This window comes from Trachurus japonicus, chromosome 18 (assembly GCF_045865225.1).
Source record: "Trachurus japonicus isolate A0001 chromosome 18, Traja_1.0".
Taxonomy (NCBI): Eukaryota; Metazoa; Chordata; class Actinopteri; order Carangiformes; family Carangidae; genus Trachurus; species Trachurus japonicus.
The window spans coordinates 16,712,987-16,738,573 of record NC_140924.1 but is presented as its reverse complement, the minus strand read 5'-3'; the positions used below and the strand labels follow the sequence as shown (position 1 = coordinate 16,738,573).

At 43.1% G+C, this 25,587-nt stretch overlaps 1 protein-coding gene across 1 annotated transcript in view; it reads left to right on the top strand.

Annotated features, from left to right (window-relative positions):
* The window catches only part of arhgef40 (Rho guanine nucleotide exchange factor (GEF) 40), a 39,906-nt gene extending 20,944 nt beyond the window's left edge, over positions 1-18,962 (top strand). Inside the window, exons 16-27 of the mRNA XM_085760257.1 lie at positions 898-1,089; positions 1,211-1,717; positions 3,075-3,472; positions 3,832-4,081; positions 4,762-4,851; positions 6,510-6,716; positions 8,919-9,098; positions 9,259-9,439; positions 11,299-11,409; positions 14,050-14,159; positions 15,964-16,007; positions 16,239-18,962. Of these exons, the coding sequence (XP_085616383.1) occupies positions 898-1,089; positions 1,211-1,717; positions 3,075-3,472; positions 3,832-4,081; positions 4,762-4,851; positions 6,510-6,716; positions 8,919-9,098; positions 9,259-9,439; positions 11,299-11,409; positions 14,050-14,159; positions 15,964-15,990 (2,253 nt within the window). The 3' untranslated portion in view covers positions 15,991-16,007; positions 16,239-18,962. The remainder of the gene's footprint in view (positions 1-897; positions 1,090-1,210; positions 1,718-3,074; positions 3,473-3,831; positions 4,082-4,761; positions 4,852-6,509; positions 6,717-8,918; positions 9,099-9,258; positions 9,440-11,298; positions 11,410-14,049; positions 14,160-15,963; positions 16,008-16,238) is intronic.
* The last annotated feature ends 6,625 nt before the right edge of the window (positions 18,963-25,587 follow it).

Below are 25,587 nucleotides of genomic sequence, written 5' to 3'. Positions count from 1 at the left end.
AACATAAAGGTTTTAATGACATGGCAAAACAACAAATTCTTTCTCTAATGTTAGCATGCTAACATGTCAGCTATAACTAAATTGTAGGTAGATACAGATATTATTGCGTCACTTTACTGACACGATAAGTCTTCTTAGCTACACTTTTGTGCACGTATCCTTCTTAGTAATAATTACCATTGCGGAAGCAGTCCTGTTGCAACAATTATTACCATTTACGGCTAAAGTGGCTGCTGTGTAGCAATGTTGGCTTAAGAATCATTTTGGTAACAGGACAAAAATGAAATGGCACTGCTAGAGAGCTGTGGTAGCTGCTATAGGCTACTAGCTGCTACTGTATAACAGTTGTGCTAGCCAGTATCCACTATGCTAACAGCTGCAGGCTACAAGCTGCTATGCTAACTATCTGTGAATTAGTGCAGTATGTCATAGAGTTTCTTTAGATTCATTTTCCCTGGTTTCTTTCAAAGTGATTTTTGACTTTCTGACTCTCGAATAAAAAAACCCAACAATAATCATGCTCCAACCTCCCAGCCCTGTTTTTGTCAGCCACAGCTGCTGTCAAGCTGGGCCGGTCTGAGTGACCCACAAAGATCAGGGGAGAAATTCCTTGGTTCCTGTTAAAAACCACTCAAAGACTTTGAATCTACCTATTAGCCTTTGCAGGACCTGTAAGCCACACATGTTATCAGTAAAAGTTAAAAATGTAAACAGATTTTGGAGCTCACTGTGGTGCAGTACTATATTTGTGTCATTCTTCTGGATGCTGGCGAGTTACCATTAATCCAGTCATGAATTCCCCTAGTTTATCTTGTGCAGCCTCCACAATAAACACTTGAGGGTTTTTTTTTTTTGCCGGGGCAAAGACTTGACAGAGGATCTTCCTGAATCCTTTAGGAGCTGCACAGTGAGACTCTGTCAGTGCTCAATGAGCTGGAGGGCTGGTGCGAGCTGGACTGGGCAGGCCTGAGCCAAGTCCAGATCCGACTTCCTCCAGTGAGGGAGAAGCTGAGAGACATGTCCCACTGTCTGTCCGACTGCTGGACCACGCTGGACAACACACAGAGGCTGCTGTCCACGCTGACTGAGGTAGGGCATGCAGCGACAGGAAGACATCTGTTAAACACACAGGAAGCGATGAGCGCATGCACACTGGTGGTTGAAAATCTTCCTAAAGGGCAAGTACGAGTCACCTTTCCTCTCTCTGCAGGCCACCCAGTGGTGTGATGCAGTTTCCTCCACCTCCTCCTCGTCTTCCACTTGCCCTCTTGCCTCCCTCCCTCCCATCCCCCCGTCACGTTTCCAGGACGCCCGGTCCTTAGCGATAGAGCTCGGCGGCGGGGCGCTCCTGGACCTCTGGACGCAGACCGTAGAGCGCTACCAGAGGACCGTGGCGCAGGTCAAACCCCGCTTCCTACAGTCCGACAGGAGCCAGAATCAGGGGCAGGGGAGGCCCAAGATGCCCTCGGCGAGCAGCCTGTGGGACCTGATGGGACCGGAGGGGGAGGGCGACTGGGGGCTGGGAGCTGGAGGAGGCGAGGGCGGGATGCAGTCCTGGGGATCCCTGGCATCGCTGTTCAGGCCGCAAACCTGCTCCACGCTGAAGATAGGAGAGGAGAAAGGGAATAAAAAGGAGGGAGCGGGCGGAGGAGGAGGAGCAGGAGGAGCTGGAGGTGGGAAGTTCCTGCAGAACCTCTTGAACCCTGCAAAGAAGAGCGTGAGTGGACTTTTTTTTTTGAACAATGTTTTTATTAATTTCCAATAAGAACATACAAAGCACATTGACATATGCCTCACAAGTTGCACAATGAGATGCAGGTGAACCTCGCTGCATACACATACATACAGAAAAGATAAACACGCACACAAACATACATACCCACGTAAAATAATAACAATAATAAATAAAATAGAATAAGATAAAATAAAATAAAATTGTCACACACAGAATAGCTCTACAGATAAATATAATCTATTGTGATTTTTGTTATGATTTAACGTTCTTTTCTGTTTCTTCAACCACACACCGATAGGAAGGAGAAAGTGTAGCTTTACAATCAACAACATTGTACCTCAATTGTTATTCACTCTGGTCGTGATCTGAAATTAATTAGTCTAATAATTTGAACGCCTTCAGGTTAGCACAACTGTTTAATTGTTTGTTTGTTTGTTTGTTTGTTTGTCTTCAAATTTAGGATCAAGTTTTTTAAACCGCCATGGGGAAATTTCCCTCAGGAGGGTTGCTGAGTTTTTAAAAACACTGTCTTGGTAACCTGAAAACAAAACACAACAAATAACCTCTTGTGCGTCCGGTCGACATCTCAAACGTCCTTGATTCCACTCACATTACCACACTACAATTAAAAAATTACTGTTTTATATTGTTGATCTGTACAATGTATTGAATTTAAGGGGAATACTTCATAGTCGTATCAGATATTGAATGATATTTTAAACAATGTTAAGATTTACATTCCTGTCTGCTCCTATTTTTGTCCTCAGCAGTTTCTCTATTGACTTTCACAATATACATCTTGCACCACATGTGATATAAAATGACATAACATAAAGAATATTATATCAATATTGACGACGCTCAGAAGAAATTTACTCTGGCCTTCGCAAAGAGACGCATCTGTTTTTCTAACTGAACATGATACGTATCCATGTCCATGAATATTTCAAAGTAGAAATATGGATCTTTTGGTTCGGTATAAAATGATTAAAAGAAAGAAAATTAATTCCAGTTTTGATTTGTTTTTGCGCAACTTCAAAAAGGAATAAAATCGCTTATAAGGAGAGGAGGATTTTTGAAATGATCATACAAGTTGCCGTTATCAGTATTTTTTAATTAATAATGGATCGAGGCTGCTCTTTTTTGGTTCAGGTTTGTTCCCCCAGCGCTTTTGAAAAAAAATATGAATGAGTATGATGTGAAATATTAACCGCCGGGCAGCAGACGGGTGGAGACGGTGGAGGGTCCGATATCTCCCTCAGGACTATGAATGAAGAATGTCTAATATTAGTCAAACCTCATTGTTTCTAATGTCATGTTCACGTCTGCCTCCTTCCAGCCCACCGAGGCCCCGCTGCCTCCCAAGCCTCCCAGGAAGCGCCACCCCAGCTTCGACCTGCAGGCCCTCCTGGCCCCCCGCAGAGGCGCCGCCACCCCGAAGCCCGCCGAGTCCCCGGTGGGCGGGGCGAGCCGCAACTCCCCCATGTCGTGGCTGGGGAGGCGGGCGTTGGCCGACCCCGTTATCACCACCAGCATGGCTGCAGCCATCCCTGGATGGGGCACTGCTGGAGGAGGAGGAGGAGGAGGAGGAGGAGGAGGTGGAGGGGTGTTGATCCGAGGAGTGGAGGTCAGCAGCAAGGAGGTGGTGGACCACACGGGGTCGCCGCGGCAACACGTGCTGCTGGGGAGGACGGAGAGGGAGACGGGCACGGACAGAGGCGGCTCAACGGCTCAGAGGTTTGTTTTTTGTGTCGTTTGTTTACTTCTTTTTCTCCTTCCTTTCTCTTTTTACAGCGTCTGACTCGGCTCAGATCTACAAAACAAGAGCGACATTATCAGTAGGAGGAGGCCAAGCTGAGATGAAAGGGAGACGTGATTCATCCTTTTATGGATAATTTAAGCAACAACTGAAGTCGGTTTTAGAGCGATTTTATCAGCCAGCGTGCAATCTTAAATCATTTTTATCATCGCTTACTGTTTGATCTCTGTCCATCCCTTTCTGATATCTCCACTCCTACGTTTGTGTTCAAACAAACGCACTCATCCTGTTTGTTTTCTGTTTTGTTTTTTTCCCTCCCCTCTTCTTCCCTTCTCAGTAAGCTCTACCTGCTGTGGTGCAGGATGCTGAGCTCGGAGCGGCAGTACGTGGCCGTGCTCAGAGGCGTGGAGGAGACGTACCTGCCTCTGCTGGAGCTCTCCGACACGCCGGCCTCCATCAGGGGGAAGGCCGACGCTCTCTTCCCCAGATGGGCCAGCCTCAGCTCCTTCCACTCGCAGAACCTTCTCCCCTCCATGGAGGGCGCTCTCGTGCAGAGCTTGTTGCAACAGGACTGCTTCAGCAAATACGTGAGTCTGGCTCTACAGGCTGAAAGTAAAGCAAAACACAAGAGTTATTACATACTGATCTTTGAATGATAGGATTTCTTGCTTCTGATTTGATGCGACTTGTTTTTCCATTCTCAGATTATTCCTTATTTTTATTGACCTGAGGATGTTAATCTATCAATATTTGAGAGATAAAAGGAATAATAAAGGAATACACATATATATTTGTACTAACATGTACTTGGTATATCAGGTATATCCTCAGATGCTCCTGTTACAATTCAGCAAAAATAAGACTCATGTAGTTTTACTTTGAAAGGCCATTTCCTGTGACACAATTTTAACTTCATTAGGGAGTTAATTGTGCTTTATTAAGAAGAAGAAAATTCTGAATTGATCTGAATCTGACAAATAATGAATGAAGTTAAAGTTTTTGCATTTACTTATGAGCAAGAAAACAGAATCTAAGAATAAATCTAAATATGTCTTTTCTTCAAAGAAAAAAAAAAGATGCATCTCTTCCTGTGCATGAGAGGATTTTGGCACCAGTCAGATTATTGTGGCTTTGACTTGAACTTTTAACAAGGCACAGCAACAGGAGGGAAATAAGACAGAAATAAAAGACATATGGATTAAAAATATAGATTTTTTTCTATGTAAAAACATCAATGACAAGGGGTTTGTGTTTGTTCTCCACACAGCGGGAGCAGTTTCTGCAGTATTCCCACTACATCAGAGCCAAACCAGAACTGGACTCTCCTCTGGTCACACAGGCCACCGACTTCTTTAAGGTGAGATTCATCATTAATTAAAAGACCTGAAACAACATGGCTGTGTGTTTTCAACCTTAGAGCTGCAGTAAATCAGTGACAGTCTCATAAAAATAAAAAAAACAAGTTCAGAAGGGGATTCATACGCCATGTGGGAAAACTACGTTCAACTAAATATTAATCATAGCAGAGGATTTGTAAGGAATGATTGAAAAATATGTCTGGAGAGGAACTTTAAGCCTCTCAGTCTCCAAAACATCAGCTGCAGTTTAACCAGTTTTTTCCTTAAGTGTCATAAAAAAACAACATCATTTCAATTAGAGAAAAGATCCCATTGTTCCCATTGGTGGTCGCACATTCCTCAATCCATACACGTAATATTAAACCCATGGTGGTAAAAAATTAGATTTGGTTATTGTCTTTTTCAGAGAATCTGTTAAACCACAGTGTGAGATCGTCATTATGAGTAAAAAAGAAAAAACACACACACATCACAAGCACAAACCAATTAAAGTTGCTTTACTCAACAGTGGCAGCAATTAAAAATGAGCTGTGTGCAGTAAAGCTAATTATATGTTTAATATATACTAGAAAAGCCAATTAAAGCCGGATTATAGAGAGAGTAATTTGAGCTTGTAAGCTACAATTAACTAAAACTAATATAATCGACAGCATCGTGAGATTACTGAGAGGACTTTGTGCAAGGAGGTGTCACCCAGCTGAGGAGCAGTTCTGAGGTGCGGCCACCGGGGGGCGGTGTGGGCTCACGGTGCAGCAGCAGAGAGCGGCTTTAAAAACAGCTTGAGCTCACTGTGGGTTACGGCTGCAGGCTGGGTTTATGGTTTATGGTTATCATGATGGTGATGAATGCAAAGCTGGTGCTCCGGCTAAATGACGCCGGTGATCACACTCAGCTGAGGTGGTGGCGATGATCGATCGTCACGGCGACAAGCACAGGAGCAGCAGCACTACACCGCTCCCGCACAATTTTTACACTGTAAAAATGAAGTTTTTGGTTCTTTTTTTCAATTTAAGATTTAATGGAAAAAACAAAAATAGATCTGAAATAGATTAAAACAAACTTTTTTTTTCACAGCCCTCTCTCCCCCTCCCTTCAAGAAGTTTGTGCTTTTTGTCAGGCCATCATTGCAAATAAGAACTTGTTCTTAATGATTTTTGCCTGGTTAAATAAAGGTTAAATTAAAAAAAACAAAAAACAAACATTGTGTCATCATACTTGAACTAAATGAGAGATAATAACATTTGTAAATCATATGAAGTCACAGGTTTGTGGAAGTCTGAGTTTGATTTAAATGTAAAATATCAAACTAATGGTTATTTTTGGGTAAATAATGTAATTTCTAATATATAATAATGATGATTTCTCTTTTTTTTCTACAATACACATTAAGAAAATGAGTAAAAAATGCATAAACACTTCTGGGTTTCTGGTCACTGCACCTTCATTGTGTGTCTGATGTTGAACTTGAGACATTTGAAGTCTTTCCTTTAAATGTTTCCCTATTTGTGCAATACATGATGCTTAATAAATCTTGCCACAACTGCCTTTTATGTTGCAATGTGTGGTACTGTAATTTTAGGGTAATTTTGGAGCCTGAAGTTTGTGATGCTTTTGGACTTTACCAACAGGTGTTTCTATTATTTTTGTCTTCCCACAGTCCAAACTCCCGGCAGCCTCCCCCCTCTCCCCCCTGTCCTTCCCTCACTGCCTCCAGGCCCCCACTCAGCGGCTGGAGCAGTACTGCGAGGCCCTGGAGGAGCTGGGAGGGTTGAACCCCGCCTCCGACTCCGCCCTCTCCACCCTCAGACACGCCCAGCGGCACGGCGAGGACCTCAGGGCCAGTGACCTCATCGCCGGATGTCCGGTGAGAACGCCTGTCCCAGTTTATGACTCTGCAACTGTGAATCAAGTCCCACTTTCTTTTCTTAGAGGGAAGGAAAACTAAGTCATCTTGATGATGAGGTCAGGCCAGAGGAAGACACAAAATCATTATCACCACTGTGGCTTTTTATCTACGGCTCATTATTTACAGGTTTTAACAGTGTGACGGTATTTATTTTACATGGAGAAAAAATGTCGACTTCAGTTTAACCAAGTTTTAAATTCTTTAAAGGGATAGTTCACCCAAAATTCAAATTGCACTCATTATCTACTCACCCTCATGTCGACTAAGGGCTGGGAGAAGTTTCAGAGTTATCCGTGGCTTCTCTGAGTTACAGGGGGTCTCGGCGTAGCAGTGCATGTCAATATAACGGTTGCAAATGGATACCACTTTTCTTCGTAACAAAAAGACACACCAAAAAACATCCAAATACCTCCATGCTGCTCGTATGTAGTCGACATGAGGGTGAGTAGATAATGAGTGCAATTTGAATTTTGGGTGAACTATCCCTTTAAATAAAGATATAAAGCGCATAATCAGAAACTTATTTACATTTCCTCTAAATTTTTCCAAATACATAATCAAAATCAGCTATTTCAAGTCTTAATCCTAACAACAGTTTTCAGTTTGGGACACGACATAAGATCCAGGTGAAAATACCACAACTTAATAAACAGCTGCTTTGCATCTGTCTTTGATTTGAACTAAAAAACAGCGAGAGTTTTCTTTTATCCTGCTCAGATCACAGATGGAGGAGGAGAGTGGCGGATAAAGGACAAAAGAAGTAGGAGGAAAGGTGGCGTTTTCTGAGACAGACCGCGAGGAATAAAACACTTTGGTACCACGAAATTAAAAAAAAAACAAAAAACAGCTATAACCAATATTTTTAAAAAAACGTCAGAGAACATGGTATCTACTTGCCCCATATTGTGCTCCTCTGACACAGCAGTATCATTCAGAGCTGGTCGTGACAGACAAATGTTCAACTCCCACACACACTCACAACAACACACACACACACACACACTATCTTCTCCTCCCCCTTGCGAGTGAGGGGAGAGATTACGGCAGCACAAACACTATTGAGCTACTTCAAATCACGCTGCAACAGCTCTCCAAGTAAAACGCCTGTAAGTGCAGGTGTGTGTGTGTGTGTTATGTGTGTGTGTATGGGTGGGTGTGGATGTGGGTGTTCATAATGTGTGTGAAGCATCACTTATATCATGACCCACACATCTCTAGAGGTTTAAAAATAAAGTCCCGTGTCACCACTCGCTGGTAAATGATCGGCCTTTTTAATTTTATTGTCGGAGGTTGTTGTTTTTTTTTTCCCGTCTTCTTCTCCTCTGGAGCAAACGTTTGTTGACCTGTTTGCTGTTTGGTTTTCACGTCTAGCATTAAGTCCTTCAGGAGCATTACATAACGTTTGACTTTTATCAACCCTTCTCCGCCTCTGTAGGAAGCCGCAACGGCAGCAGCGCCGCAAAGTCTTTTACCCTGTAATTGACATGAACAATAAAGCCACGTTTTTCTTTTTTCTTTTTTTTTTTTTTTTACAAAAGGCATGAGTCAGCCGACCAATTAGAGCGAAGATCCAGCAGAAAGAAGCATCCTTGTGAAGAGGGAATATGTCACCACGCGAGGCACCGTCATAATAATGCTCCTTTGTCCTTTCTTTTATTGAACTGAGAATAAAGCTTTTCAGTCTTTGTGAGTTTAAATGTCTCGCAAATCCAGACTGAACCGAAAACAAAAAAAAAAGTCCAAAAAATAAAAACATTGTAGCTCATGACAGGTGATAAAAAATACCAGCGACCTTGTAAAAGATAATAAAATGTCTGATATTTTACGTACTAACCCTTTAAAATGTTTTTTTTTTTTCTTAGAATATTTTACCTGCTCTTGTTTTGTTTTTCATTATAATCCGCTTCATTTTCAAGGTATCGTTATTTGCTTCGATGTAATTAATGAATCCACAACAACTTATTTGAAACAAGTTAAATTGCTTCAATCTGCTGCCAAAGAAAACAAGGTTTTAACTCGGTTCAAGGCTAAATGGCCTCTTAAGATAGAAATTAAGATAGAAATGCCAATAAAGGCCTCGAGCCTGGGCCTAGGGCCAAGATGAGCGAATCCTAATGTGTCTATGTGTGTGTGTGTGTGTGTGTGTGTGTGTGATGTCAGATCCCGGTGGCGGAGCGCGGCGAGCTGGTGCGGCAGGGCGCACTGACGGTGTGCGGAGGAGCCCGGAGGAAACGTGCAGGCGTGAGGAACGTGTTCCTCTACCAGCACGTCGTCATCTTCACCAAGCAGAAGAGCCCCAGCCCGGGACGCATCGCCTACAGCTACAAACACAGCATCAAGGTGCACGGGCCACACACACTAATACATACAACATCGCACAATCTGCTCTGGTAACTGTCATTCTCTCTCTTTCAATCGTGTTTTATCACCTTGTTTCCTTCCATTCCCTCTCCTCCTGTTGATCGATTGACTCTAACACCTCCGCGTTCCCTTCACACAGACGGGCGAGATGGGTCTGACTCAGAGCGTCGGCGAGGACGGACTCAAGTTTGAACTCTGGGTCCGTCAGGCGCCGCGGACCAAAGACTGCATCACGCTGCAGGCGCACGACAGGGAGGGCAGGCAGGTCTGGACTCATGACATCGCCCATCTGCTGTGGACGCACGCCATCAACAACACAGGTAGGGGTGTGACCCTCGACCCCCCCCGTCCCCGTCCCACCTCCGGGGATCCTCAACTTTAGACTCCCTCTTAGAAGAATCTCGCTCCAGATGAGCGGTGTAGCAGAGATTACAGAGGGAGTGTGGACAGATTAGAAGAGGAGGAAGCTGCTGAGAGTCTGATAAATAAGCGACATGAATGGTAAATGGACTGCACTTATATAGCGCTTTTACTGGCCCTGTCACTCAGAGAGCTTTACACTACACACCACACTAACATATTGGAAAAAAGCACTTTTATACCACACACACACTCACTCACATTCACACAAAACATCAAGGGTAGTTGTGTGCAGTTCAATTTCTTGCCCAAGGACACTCCAGCATGTAGACTGGTGAAGCCGGGAATCGAGCCACTGTCTTTGTGATGAGTGGACGACCTCGACAACTACACACTATCAAGTATAAGTGATAGCAGCCACTAATATACAGTAACACCTAAATTTCCCCAGTGAACTGCTGCCCTTTGGGTTGCATTGTGGATAATATAGGCACAGAGAAGGAGATCTTCTATATTGATTTTAATTATGAACTGAACCTACTCTTTAAAAGCTCCATACAGTTTAAAGGTAGACAATTATATTAAAGCTCCATACAGTATAAAGGTATGTTTGTGTTAAAGCTCCATACGGTATAAAGGTAGATGTTTGTATTAAAGCTCCATACAGTATAAAGGTATGTTTGTGTTAAAGCTCCATACAGTATAAAGGTAGATGTTTGTATTAAAGCTCCATACAGTATAAAGGTAGATGTTTCTATTAAAGCTCCATACGGTATAAAGGTAGATGTCCATGTGTAGTGTGATTATAAAGCAGCTCTAGGTTCTATATTAATACTGTGAAAGTATCAAAGCCTCAGTCCACAGAGAAATGCACACAGCCTGTATTCAGAAAGTGAGCCCTGAAAAACCCAGCCTCAGGACTTCCTGTCACTTTGTGATGTCACAACAAAGCAGTCACCCTAAGCCCCGCCCACCACCTGGACCCATCATTCAACACTTTGCAGGATTTGATTTCTCTGAGTGTTGTAACCTGAAATCTACATTTTTAAATAAATCGCTTGGAAAACAGGCAGCCAATCAGAAGAGAGGATCACAGCCTCCTCTCTTCTGATTGGCTGAAGTCGATCTGTTGTCACTAGAGCTCCAGGGAGAAGCTGGTTTTTGGTTCTTAAAACTGCAAATGTATCTTCAAAGACTCTTCAAAATAAAACACAGGAAAAGCGTGAAATATGGACCTTTAAGGAAGTCATGTGCAGCAAAAGTAATAACAAAGTTGTCACCTAATTTTTTTTGCACCGGTTGTAAAGCAGGAAGTTTATAGTAAAGGACACTTGTTCCAGCTTTCAGCCTGAATCTCACCAATGGAATGCGGCCTAAAAACACAGTGGAGGTTAGTCAGTGGTTTACCTGTCCTATGAGTGCAGGACAGATAAAAGATATCAGCATCAGTCCAGTCTGCTGTTTGATTTTTGTTCATTTATTTATGCCCAGATTTCCTCTGCACAAAGAGCTGCTGGCTATCGCATGTCATAGCCATAAACCGCTGCATCTCAGTGTTGCTTCCTGTAGCTGGCTTAGATTACAGTATCACCCAGGACAAGATGCACCGCGGCTGGCATCAAAAATGAAAACCGTCACATTTTTTTTTGGCAGCAGTTACCTAGAGCTCGAATGGTGCTGTTCTCACCCGCCCAGACAATAAACAAACAGTGTTTTCATCACCCTCTGCCGACCTGTCTTCCTGTATTGCCTCAAAACTCTGAAAACAAACAACCTAAAAAACATTTTTTTTGATGATTTCTCCTGTTTCCTCTCCCAGAGTTGTGTTTGAAGGAGTCACTCTGCATGGGAATTTCCAGTAAGCTGCTGCTGGACGCGACAGGAACTCCCAACTCAGAGCTGGACTCCATCTACAGTCTCAATGACAGAGGTAAGATCGAGACGGCTGCAACACTTCTATTACAGTATGTGTGGGACACCTCAGGTACCAGAGGCACTGAGAAGAGAAGATAAAGCATTTGCATGAAATATTTGAAACGGAAAAGTTTTTTTTTTTCCAAGGGAAAACTGTTCGAAAGTTGAAATTCTTTAAGGATTTAAGCATTTGATCTATTTAGAGATGCATCGTTAGCATAATTGAACTTCTTATCTTATAGTTGCTGTTGTCATGTTTTGGGAGGAGGAAAAAAAAAGAGCTCTCTCCTTACGCGTACAGAAAGTCTGAACCTTTTTTCAGCTGGGAGGAAGTCGGTGGGTTTTATGTGACCAGATTGGATTACTGGATTGTTCAGATGTGCTCTCTGAGCTGAGAGCGATGTGGCCCTGAGATTAGGGACAGGAAACAAAACGGGTCCTGGGTGTATCTCCCCATGTGACAAGGTAATAATGTGGTACATGTTTTTTTTCCCCCTGTTTTTTTTTTGTTTTTTTATCTTGCGCCCCCGAGCTACTCTATGAATGTTTGATATTCGTCTCACACTGAGAAATTCTGAAGAGCTGTGACGTGCCTGCAGAGAATATGGAGCGCAGTCAAGAAGCCTGACTATGGAAACACATTTTACTTGTGCCACCATCAAATCCCATCACAACCTTCACTCCCATGTCTCAGTTTAACTGTGGCTTTATCTGGGCTCTTCTACTGAATCCACAAGTAAAGATCACTGGGACTCTGCTGTGATGTTTAAACAGCCAACGCAGATTTATTTTATTTATCTTAATCCTGTGACGGCTCTCAACTGAACCGAGATGATAAAACTTAATGATATTAATCTGAGCAGCATGCAACTGAGGTGAATTTGTTGTTTGAAGTTTTTTGTTTTTCATGTGATAAGGCTTTATAGCTTTGACTTTTTAGCTTTTACCATATATTAGATATTGGTATTAGAAAATATCCATCACGCTATATCAATTGATTCTCTTGGCCAGTAGTGGCAGGGGCGCTGACTTGAAACGCAACACGCACTTATATACAAACCAAGCAAACACTAATATGTTAATTTTGAGAGGTTTTTTTAATGTCTACGTGAAGACATGAAGTCTAGTTTTCACTTTTCTTTTAGCTCTTGTTTTGGTCTCGATAAATTCATGACTAAAATTTGGGGCTTTTTTGGCGAACCGTTCCAGTATTATCTAGCACTGCACAATTTAATCGCAATATAATTGGAAAAATCCAAAACTGCAAGAGCTGCAAATTTGTTTGTTGAACAGAAAAAGTGTCGCAAACTTTGTCTGTCCGGTGTTTGTTTGGTGTGAAAATGGGATAGTAGTAGGTAAAACCTAAACAATTAACTGAAACAAGCTAAAACGTGATAATTCCTGCAAGTTTGTCATTCATGTAATTAAACGTCAATATTACAAAGTAAATAATATGGTATTATAAATATCTATCTATCTATCTATCTATCTATCTATCTATCTATCTATCTATCTATCTATCTATCTATCTATCTATCTATCTATCTATCTATCTATCTATCTATCTATCTATCTATCTATCTCTCTCATTAAATAAAGTTCAGTTCATCTTTAATGTCGGGGGCAGAGATATGTTGTCGGGCAGCAACATGAAATGAGAGAACTCACTCAATTACATTAAAGTCCATGAGGAACAAGCATCCAAAGAAAAGAGAGCAAGAGACTGTCATTATCTTGCTTTTACTTAATGCTATCAGCAACATTAGCGCTCCCTGTCTCTCTCTCTCTCTCTCCCTCTCTCCACCTACACATATAATCAGCAACAGGTTCAAACAGTTCCCTGTCGAACACTCGGAGCGAAGACATTATCCTGCCGGAAAAAATGCAGAAAATGACTCAACTTGATAAAAAAAAAAAAAAAAAAAAACCCATCAGAGGCAGGTTGGAGAAAAAGTTATGATCTCTGTCACAGAGCAGACTGATAGTATAGGCTATGACCGTATAAATTAGATCAGAGCCTCCGCTTCGAGACGAGGGATCGGACCACGGGGTTAAAATATGAGCGATTGAAATAAAAAGCACTCAATTTAAAACACCACCCAAGTCTCCAAAGGCCCGTGCTTGCCCTCACAGCCACGGTGATTTCCCATGCATAGCTGAGTGTAATGCACATACTGCTCACCAGGTGTCTCATTGAGTGCAGCAGCTCAGGATTTCAATGCATGAATTGTCCTCTGGGACGGAGCACGGTGTTAGAAATTCATTGAACAGGATGAGAAAAATGCCTTCTCACTCTGACTCCTCTCCCTTTGTCTTCCCCCCGATGGCTGCTCGGGCCTCCATTTTTAATTCCAGGAAAACATTACAACTGGATGGTTTTTTTTTTTACATTAGGGAAAGTAAATAGATGCACTGCCTTAGGGTAAATGTGGAAAACAATCCACGGCTCTTTACATCATGCAAAGACGGTGTCATTATTTGGACTTGTCGTTCATCTACCTGACGTTTAAAGAGTATAATAATCTGTTTTATAAGTGTGTTTACAGCCGGCTAGGTAGTGTGTGTTAACGCACAACCATTACTCTCTCTCTCTCACACACACACACACACACACACACACACAAACACTTACTCTCTCTCTCTGTCTCTCTCTTAGTTCACAGTAGCTGCTCAGACTCCTCCTCTGTCGGCAGCCAGAAGGAGGGGGGATCCCCGGCGTCTGGGAGGGACCCCAGGAGAAGCTCTGGATCAACAGGTTACTCACAGGTGGGTTCACTGTGCCTCCACCCAACGTCACACACACACACACACACACACACACACAATCAGACAAATACACCTCCGAGTTTGAATATAGAGAAACAACTCCCCAACCCTTCTCCACGCTTAAATATAGATCTGAAATGTGAGGAATGTGAGATGAGGAGTTGAGGGTTAGCTGGGCTTTTCTTTCTCTCTCCCACTGGAACCACAAACTCTTTCACAAGGTTAAGATATCTTTCTTTCTCTTTCTCTCTCTTTTTTTTTTAAAGAACGTGGGAACTTTACCTGTATTTCACAGAACACCCTAACAGGATGAATGGATTAGTTCTATTAGTGTAATGTTAGATGGCTTTAAACTGAGTTCTGGGGGGAAAATTGATACGGCAGAGTATTGCAATATTTTGTGTGGTAATTTTGCATTGACGCAAAGTGTCACTCTTTTATTATATAAAGTGCAAATACAAACTGAAGTTTTAGGTACTAGAATACTTGGATAAAACAGATGTTTTCCCTTTGGGACAAAAGGAAATAAACCACAACGTATCACGAAATGTGCGCAAAAACCGTAGCACAAAAAGCAATAATATCGTATTGTGTCGTTAAACATGAACAGTTAGATGTTCCTCAGCTCCATCACCATCAAACCCTTTAATCTCTTTTCTGTTTCTATTACCTAAGGGCAAAAGAATGGTCCATTATTATGTTTATTAATAATAATCATAATCATAATAATAAAGCACTTGTTTCTGCACAGTAGTGGACTGCACAGATGAGAAATGAGGGCAAAGGAATCAGAGATGGCATGCAACAAAGGTTTTCAAACTGAAGACATTGTCTCAGACGCCTGAAATTTGTCATTTTCTAATCTGCAGTAATTTGCCAGATTTCCAGCCGCAAATCTTTTTTGGGCAGGATTTGCCCATTTTGGTTTTTATCCTTTGTCTCTCTGCTGATGTATTATACATTATACATAAGAGGCGATATTTTTTTCTTTTTTTTTTGCTCAAGTGTTTTGTTATCCGTGCAAAATAGAAAATTAATCCTAAATGTTCTTCAGCTGCCGTGGATTTGCAAAACAGGATTTCACAAAAGACACTTTTCATCACTGATTCAGCTCCCGAGGCTCCTCGTTTCCCAGGACTTTCCCCCACGTGTCGGCTAAAAATGTACGTTCAGGGCCTAGTGTATGTGAAAACATCAGCTGCCACTGTATGTAACCTCTGTCTGAGATGATTGGAGTCATCAGGCGTCTGGAGCTGAAACTGTTTCACTGAGGTGATTAAAATAAAAAGTGTCCTTCAAACAGCCAAAGCTTTTTTTCCCCCCACCTTTTCCTTTTTCTACATGTTGGTAAAGTGAAGTCAGAGTGTGTGCATCTTCTCAGCCGTAGGTAAACACAAATACCTGACTTGCATCTCCATGGTAGAGTTTAAATGAATTTACTCTGCCCACACACACATACACACACACACACACACACAAACACACTTGCACGCACACATGCACGTACACAAACACATCCTCTCAATCTCCTTATCTAGCAAACAGAATATGACAGATTGGCAAACAGACTGCGCTGGGAACAGATTGACAGACAGACGGACACACGCAGCCAAAACAGATAGGGCAAACACACAGACAGCGATATGCACATATTCAACAACAGAGGGAGGATTGCCGCTCGCCGTGCACGCGCGCACACACAAACGCGCGCGCACGCATGCACGTGAGCATCGGGTACGCACGCACACTTTAGCGCAGAATATGAAATGTGACTGTTTCTGTGTTTTCTTTTCTTCCTCCTCAGAGTCAGTCTCCCTCTACAGCTGTGTAGCTGTCATCACAATAAGAGTAAGTTACTGTTAAGTCCGTGTTTCTTTCATCTCCCCCCCCTTCCTTTCTGTTACTGCTCACTTCACGTCAGCTGCTCATGTCACTGCGTTGCTCACTTTGTGATTTTACACCTTCCTTACTTTTTTTTAAATAATTTCTCCTGAAAGAAGGATTTGTGTAGACTTTGCGGGAAATATTAATATTTCAATGTATATTAATCTCTTCTGCTTCCTCCTTCTCTTTCCTCAGAAACTGGACTTTTTAAGCATCTCTACTCCACCTGTGGGCGAGACGAACTGGAACTTTGGGAGCAAGAAGACAAAAAAAGAGAGAGAGAGAGAGACTCTCGGACTCTATTTGAACTTCTCCCACATGCTTGCTCTCCTTCCCCCTCTTCACCCCCTTAAAACAAATAAAATGCCAGCAGATTAGCTGGAGCAGCTCTGCTCTGCTCTGCTCTGCTTTGCCTTCTCCCGTTTTTAAACCTCCCAGCTCTGATACGAAGCCCCCCGAGAAAGAAAAGCTGCGTCCAAAAAGGATCAAAACTGCCCTGTTTAAAAGCATGACAAGCACCAGCAGGGCTCTCTGCACTCCGCCATTTTGGATCTGCCAGTCTCAGTTGCTGGCAGAGTCATTGACACCAAAGGCACTTCAGCCACACAGTGCGGCCATTGTCTGCCCCGCAGCTCCCCACTAGGCCAAACCACTTGGTCTGAACCACTGACTGCCTGGCTGGCTGACTGTACGCATCACATGCTCCAGCATCTGATAATAAACAGGAAGTAATATGCAGGGCGTAAATCCACCGTAGGATTGCAGATTTGGAATGTATTATGTACTTTGTCATTTTCACAACGCTGAATGGACTACTGTAGACTTTCTCTCTCTCCCTGCCTGTGTAAAAATGCGTGGCATAGGCTAGGTGTGATTGCATCTATGTAAATGAGGCAGGGGTGGTGTGAGCACACACACACACACACACACAAATACAGACACACACAGTGTCCCTCAACACATGCAGTCATTCTTATTGTTATGAGACAGTGGAGCACTGTTCACATTCACATGCTCACACATACTCACTGTGGCCATTTTAGAGCCTGGCACAGTGGCTAAATCAACGACAGGCAAGGTTGCATCTCAACACGTACAGTGAGCATTGCCTTGATGATGATGAATGGAAACATCTAACGGTATCATATCTTACTGCTATACGTCCTGTTAAGCTAATGGTATTGTTTTTATTAACAGATCTGAAGGCGACATTGTATTTAGTCTTCTCTAAAGTGTAACTTATGTTAGCAAACATGGTGCCTTAAACTGTTCCTCAGTGTACCGATGAGAACTGATAATGAATTTAACGTCATACCTTTTAATAGAAGATGCCATACTCTATATTCCAAAGTATAAAATGGGTGTATGTGCAATGTTGCTTTGTGTACAAAGAAGTATCGTCGTTACATGTAGTCTAAGCTTTCCCGATTGGAAGGCACTCTCCATATAATGGAGACATGTGGGTCTCGATGTGCTATATACTCTGGTTTTACTGGTTTTGTGCTTGCAGCCAAAATAGATGAACTACATCTGACTGGAATTGAATCAAATATGCCTTCATATAAAAACCCCAAAAGTAGAGTAGACTGCTTTACTGCTAAAACTTTAAAGACTTTATATAAGCTAATGCAGGGTGAGAGTAAAAGATTAATACCATTCCTTTGACTGTTTGGCTAGAGGAAACAGCAGGTTAGCTAAGCTTAGCTTGGCACAAAGACTGGAAGCAGAGGGAAACCGCAAGCCTGGCTTCACGAGAAGGTCACAAAAAAACCTGCCATCGACTAAATCTCACCAATTAAAACATATCTTGTTTGATCAATCCGTACAAACGATAAGGGTATTGGCTAATGTTTACGCCATCTGCTGTCCGCTTGAAAAAACGTTTAAAAAAATTAATAAATAAAGGCTCTAATATGTCATTTGGATTAATTTGTTTCTGCCTTTGCAACTTTGAAATTTTAGGAAGTACGCTTTAATCCATAGCTATGTAATGCCAAAACTAAAGTCTGTGGTGCAAAAGTACAGCTAAATCGTTATCTTAAATTAGCATAAACACTGTAAGCAATGGTAAAACCACAGTGTTTCATTTTAACACGACACAGTCTAGTGAACAACAGATGTGTTCACCAGTAAACTTTCAAGTTAAACTTTGGTAAGTTCAGACAGTTATATTGCTGTTTCCCCCTGTTTCCCACTTGCAGCGCTAAGCTAAACTAAACTAAGCCAACTGCCTGTTGCCTGTAGTATTCATGTTGTCCTGAGGCGGGAGAATGGTATCAGTCTACTTATCTAACTCTTGACAGGAAAATGAGCAAACACGACGTGGAAGCATTCCTTTTGAATATCGTGTCTCAAAACGAATGGAACAAAAGATAAAAATAACTTCTGTAGAACAGCGACTGAATCACTCTGCCAAACTTACTAATGGGTCCATTAATAGAAAAACATGTGACACTGTTGTTCAGATCCTTCAAAAACTGAAAACTCCCATGTATACACGACAGCGCTGGATACGTACTTAATAATGCACAGTGTTACCTGGAACCTGTTATTTTATATTTCGATGCATACTTCACACAGTGATGTAAATTCATATTTCATTGCCAGCAAGGATGGAGCCGGTAAAACCAATCAACATCCACTCACTTGTTTTGATTGTGCAGTGGGTTTATCAAATGGTATCATGCTTAAGGTACAATATGAAACCATCAGGTAGCGAGTGATGGGGAGGAGTGCGTGTGTGTGTTGGGGAGGGGGTGGGGGTGGGGGTGGGTGGGGGTCACGCCTGTGTCTGCAGACAGCGGTGGCCGTTTTTGTCGCCGTTATCAGATTTAGCACGTTTCATATCTGCATCCAAATTCAGAAATTGCAAATGGCTATTGAGCCGTTTCTGAATCAATATGTAATTTGTTGGCTTGGGAAGAAAAAAAAAAACCCTCCCCGTATACTTCATAGCCTTTAGCTGTTTGGTACATTGCGTTATATTGGAAGCAATGTAATGAACACCATCTTTCATTCTTACTGCGGTATAGATTGTCATATGCAGAATCCCTTCACTTTTTGTACACCGCAGAAAGAAGGCAGTATTAATGTATAGGAACTTTTCCGCCTGCTACTTTTTCTACTACGACACACTCCGCCTGATGTTTACAATTTTTTTTTTTGAAGGACTGTTTGGAAATGCATGTTATGCTTACTTGATAATTTTACATTTTTTTTTGTTTTTTTCTACTGTTCTGTGTTGAATTAAAACTGGATGGAAGCTCCAAATCTCTTGTGTCTTTTAAGATTTACGAAGCCGGTAGGTTAAAGGTTGCGCTCGAAACCATGTAGCAGGTCTAACCTCAAAAAAACGAGGCCTCGCAACCTCGTAACCTCGAAACAGGGTGTAATGAGTGGGGTCTCGTCTCTGAAAGCCAGCTGTGCTGCTGCTGCCGCTGCCTCCGCTGCTGCTGCTGCTGCTGCTGCCTCCACCAGGCCTCACAAAAAAAAAAAGAAAACCCTCAAATGATTAGATAACTACAGTGCAGCGCCATATCAAATAGTTCCAGGGATCAAATTCTCTAAAGAAGGGGAGGGCAGTTTGAGAGCATGAGTGTGTGTGTCCATCTGTGCATGTGAGGGACATGGAGAGAGGAATGAGAGATAAAGGGTGGGCAAGAGAGGGAGGGAGGGAAGGGGGGGGGCAACAGGAAGGGGCAGAACTGAAGGGAGAGAGCGAGGGAGCGACAGAGGAGAAGGACAGGAGACAGTAGGTGGGAATGATGGGAAATGAGCGAGGGCGAAGGGGCAGACAGACAGAGAGGCACAGTCAAGGGGAGAGCAGGAGCACGAGGGGGAGAGGAGGAGGAGGAGGAGGAGAGAAAAAAAAGAAGAAGAATAGAGAGGGGGGCTTATAGAAAGAGGGAGACACAAAGTAGAGTTAGAACTTTTTTTTTTTTCTAATGGAGAGAACTAAGAGAGGGGCCGAGAGAGCTGCAGAATGGATGAAGGAGAGAGAGCGAGCGGGGTAAAAGGGGGGATGTTGACAAAGCAGCGAGACTGTGGCGAACAAAGAGAACGTGAAGAGAATGAGTCGGGGGAAACATCAAAGGGATTTTTCAGGCCCGGTTACCGGGACAACAGACATTTGCATGCGATTAGCTTTTTACATCATATTAAGAAGGGTTAGGGTGAGGGAGGGGAAAGGAGGGGAGAGAGAGAAGGGGAGGGGGGTGATGGAAGGAGGGAGGCAGGGAACTATAGATCATACACACACACACACTGTATGAGATAGTGTGAGGGAAGGAGGGAGGGAGGGAGGGAAGGAGGGGGGGAGGAAAAAAAAGAGAGAGAAAGAAAAAGAGGGACGTTGGTCATCTCACGCGGATAAACTGACTTATAGGCAGCCAGCCAAGCGTTTCTTTTGTAAATGAGAGTGCATGTTGGGGGGAGATACAGTAATATGCCGGCGCAGACATTTTAGCAAACGGAGGTCAGAGCTGCCACAGACTGTGTGTGTTTGTATTTGTGTTTTTTTTTTCTTCTTTTATTCTATTTTCTAAGCTTTTCAAATCCAAGTTTGACACCAAAGATGTAACACGTTTAAAAAAAAACAACACCACCCCCACCACCAAAATGACCTTTATAACAAGTCCGCAAATGCAGATTATCAGCTTTTTTACGCGAGATTTCTGTGAATTTCATTGCAATTGCGTTATATCAGATTCATCAATACGCTTTTTTTTTCCTCCGCCACTTTATTTAACATTTAAAAAAAGCTTTTTTCAGAAGCAAAACCCACATTATATTATATTATTTAAGTAAAATAGAAAAAATAACGACGTAAAATTGATTTAAATCATGATTATTGATGATGTATAGCCTCAAATTCCAGCACAATAATCGTATACAGGTGCACTCATGTGTGACAGTGTGTATACCACACACACACACACACACACACACACACACACACACACACACTGTCTAGACTCAGGTGTGTACAGTATAAATATAAATACATGTGGATCATCATATAGTATTTGATATCCAACATGGATTCACATAAACACCTGGTTGTTTGCACACATGCAGAGCATACATCACTCTGTCGTAAAACACACACACACACACACACACACACACACACACACAGAAACACACACACCTTCCCTGCAATCATAAAAGCCATTAAACATGTTTCTATGGGCACACACCCTCCAGCGTTTTACACATGTAATATTATCCCACCATATCTCCTCCTCCTCCTCCTCTACCTCCCTCCCTCTCTCCTCCCCCTTTCCTTCCTTCCTTCCCTTCCTCCCTCGCTCCTGTCTCTCCATCAATCCACGTCCCCTTCCCCTCCCTCTTTCCTCTCCATCTCCATCTCTCTCTATCCATCCATCTTCCTCCCTCCCTCTTAATCTCCACCTCTCCCTCCTTATATTTCTCCTCCCCCTTTTTTTTTCTTTCATTCCCTCCTTCTCTTTTTTTTCCTTCTTTCTCTCTGGCCTGCTCTGCTCTCTCTCTCTCCGTCTCTCTCTCTGACTATGTGTGTGTGTGTGTGTGTGATGCTTCAGTGCCCTCAGTATTGTGGCTGCATTGTGCCAGTAGGCGTCGCCGCGACAGCCGTTGTCACGGCAGCATTGTGATGGGGGTGTGAGGGGTGGTGGGGGGTGATGGTGTGTGCATGTGTGCGTGTGTGTGTGTGTGTGTGTGTCGGGGGGTGGGAGTGTATTACAGTATCAATACCCTGACACTGCGACAAAAAGGACAGCAGCCGTAGCCACATATCACTCCACCTCTGCACTCCTCCTCCTCCTCCTCCGCCGTCTCCTTCCTCCCTCCATCCCTCTCTCCCTCCCTCCTTCCCTGTGACCCCCACATCTCCACCTCTCCCTCCCCTCCTCCCCGAATCAATTCCTCCTCCCCTCCTCTCAATTGATTTCCCACCATATCTCACTGAATATGTACATATTGATCCCCCTTCTCCTCCTCCTTCTCCCTCCTTCTCTTTCTTCTCCTCCTCTTCACCTCAGCCTCATCCCTCACTCTTTTCTTTCTCTCCTTCTCTTGTTTTTACTCAAACATCTATCAGATTTCAGCCCCTCCATCTACGCCCTCCCCTCCTACCCTCGCCCCTTATCTCACTCCATCTCTCTCTCCCTCTATTCCTCTCTCTCTCGCACACACACACTTTCCCTCATCTTTCATTTCATCTCCCCTATTCTTTCCCCCTCTCTGTGCCATCTCTTCTGCTTCCCCCCCTCACTTCTTCTCCCTCCATCACACCTCCCTCCTCGTCTCCCTCCCTCACGGCTGTTTTTTTGGGTTTTTTTTTTTGTTTAGTGTGTGTGTGTGTGTGTGTGTGTGTGTGTGTGTGTGTGTGTGTGTGTGTGTGTGTCTCTGTCTCACTCACTCTCTGCATATTAATTGGTGCATTTCTGCTGCGGCGGAGAAAACAATCAAAGCGTCGGGGCGGGTGATGATGCCACTGTGGCAGCCGCAAACACGTACACATATGTACCGTGAGCATACACACACAAACACAAACAGACAGAAAAAGGGGGGAGACACACACACACACACACACACACACACACACATAGAGTACAGTGGCAGGGACACACCATCAGACAGCATGCATTCATATATGCACTTGCATTCACATCTATCTATAAGCTGCTGACATGCAAAACGTGCAAACACACACACACTCACACACACATTGATTTACTATGTACACACACCGAGACGAGCATGCACCGCACATATGCCACAGACTTAGTCAGTCACTCTCAGATACACAATAGCAGGCTTACAATGGCTGATCCAGGAGATATGTTCTGCGTCAGCAAAGACATTTGAATTTCCCAGCCAACATTTACCTTCACACAGAACGGCAACACGTCACATTTAAATGTTAAACCCGAGGCCTCCTGGTGAGGAAATGTTCACACTTAGAATCTTTTCTATACGTCGGGACCAAATGCACATGTATGCACAAAACAAGCCTGGAGGTTTGGAGCTAAACTGAGTGAAATCAAAGCATCTAAAAAGTGAGAGAGTGAGATAAACAGAACACAAAGGAGAGCGTTTTTTGCATAAAACTATCAGACTGGATTTTTGTTGTTGTGATTCGTTTTTTTTTTGTATATGACTCTCTATAACTCTCTTTGATCAAGGCTGAGAGGAGGAGGTGGTGGTGGTGGTGGTGGTGGAAGAGGAGCGTGGGTTGGGCTCCTCCACTCCACTCTGCATCCTGGCCCACGTATTGTAGATTTGACTCTCTTGCTTTTTTCCGCTGTTGTCGTTTTTTTGCCCTTGTGCTGCTGTTGCTCTCGCTCTCGCTCATGCGAACCTCTCACATAGCAAAATGAAATGCAGGAACGATTCACAGGGAGAAAAAAAACACAAAACAAAAACAAAGCCTGTGTGTTTTTAAAAAAAAAAAATGCTTGTGGTGGTGGAGCTGATAAGGCCGGTGGCAAAAGGTCTGATCGGGAGCCAACTTGTTGAAATAACTTGTTTTCCGGACCGACGGTAAAAAGCTGTAAACACAGTGTGTTACTGAGGCGATGTTTTGTCCCGGATCGAGAATCAATCAACGAGGTGGATACACGCTGTCAACCAGATCGCCATCGAATCAGATAGGTAAAAGATTAGAGTCATCTGTCAGCAACAGGATCCTGATAGGGAAGAATGAAACGGCCCTCTCTGATTGGTCGGTCAGTGTGCAGCAGCAACTTCCTGTCCCCGTGTCGAATTTAAACATCATGGCAGAGTGAAGAATAAAGTCCAACATGCACAGACACACAGACACACACACAGCAGATGGGCTGCAGCATCAGTCGTTCATCTTTCACCCACTTTTCTCTCATTGTTTTGCTTTCACGGTAGAAAGACATGTTTCACTTCTTGTTACTTCACTCGGGAGTTTGACCTTCGCCGCGCAGAACGCTGACGTACATGCCAGGTTTGACATTCATCTGCTGAACACATCTCTGCACAGATCCTTAGTTTATGGATGTTTTCACACACACACAAACACACACACACACACATCTCTCCGTTTGGACCTGACACACTCACTGTCTCGCTTCGGTCCGGACCAAAATAGCAGGTGTGAAAGGGCAGGTGTGCCTGGTCAAAGTGGTTAAAGTTCAGTCAGAACAAAAGAGGTGGTGACCTCAGTTCAACTTTTCTTTTTTTTTTTTTTTGGTAGGACCAACCACAGGAAGTTAAGGCAAGCTTGCAACTCATTAAATAATACAGGAAGAAAAATAACCACAAGCAAGTGAAGTAAAACTGAGCGGTGGAAGCAAATGGAGAGAAAAGATGAAATATTTAAGTGTAAATTCATCCAATGACTGAAAAAAATAGAAAAAAAGGTTGAAACTTATTGAGTTAAACTCTGAATTCTGCCAAACTGAAATCAGGTCCATGCCTGTTTTAAACAATAGTAGTAGAGGGGGGACGCAGCACAAGCAGGTGGTGACAACAGGAAGTACAGTAGGTGCATCGTGCCAAGAGCTGTGGTTTGCTCACAGTGCTTCATTGTTAGACCCTGGATCAGACTCTCAGGTGTGAGAATGCCCCGAAGACGACGTCATCCAAGTTTAGAAGCTAAAAACACGACTTGAACAGAAACTTCTCTGCATGGCGAACACACACACACACACAGACAGACACACACATGAGGATTCAGTGAACTTTAAAAATGAAGAGTGTTTGCATATTCATAGACTTTTTACAACCAGGGAGGGAAAAAAAAAAGTTGACGACTTGGTAAAAATGTTTAACTTGTCACTTTTTTTCTATCTCTCTCCAGTTGAAGAACCATTTTAGACACTGATAATTATTCGCTGAGGAGTTTTTTTAAATATATTTTTTTATAACATCTTTAACAGGAGCGCTTTCTTGTAGATTTCTCTTCTGTTTGGTCCAGTTTGGCAGACAGATACATAACAGATCAGCTGGTAGAGAAAATCTATGAAGTTGGTGGATAATAAAAAAAGTTTTTAATTCATGAGACATCGCAAAGCAGATGTGTGTGCAGCTTCTTCAGCCAAAATGTCTTAAATTACCTTAAATATGACCTTATTATGACAGGACGTCTCATGGCGGGACAGGTTTTACATCAGGAGGACGTGCACCTGCTTCAACTAAACCAATGAGGACTGAACTTGAGCCAATGTGTGTTTTATAAACTCGCAGGACGACGTGCAACAAGTCATTTAGAACAAATAATTCAAACCCTCGACTGATGAATTTACTTTTAAATCCTTTGGTCTTAATTGTCTCCACAGGTTCTCTCTAGACTTCCTTGTGTGGCTTATTTAAGCGCCCGGGGGGCCCCGCCTCCTAAAGGGACCCCCACTGGTCCCTGGACCTTATGTTGGGAACCCCATGCTCCTCCTAAAAATGTGCACTTAGTAATATCCCTGGTCCTCGTGCGGCCATGTGCTTCCGGGGTGGCTCACCACAACACTACAGCTCCAGCTCCCTCCTGCCCCTGTCATCACTTTAAACACACTTCAATTGGTGTGAAACTTTTTTATTC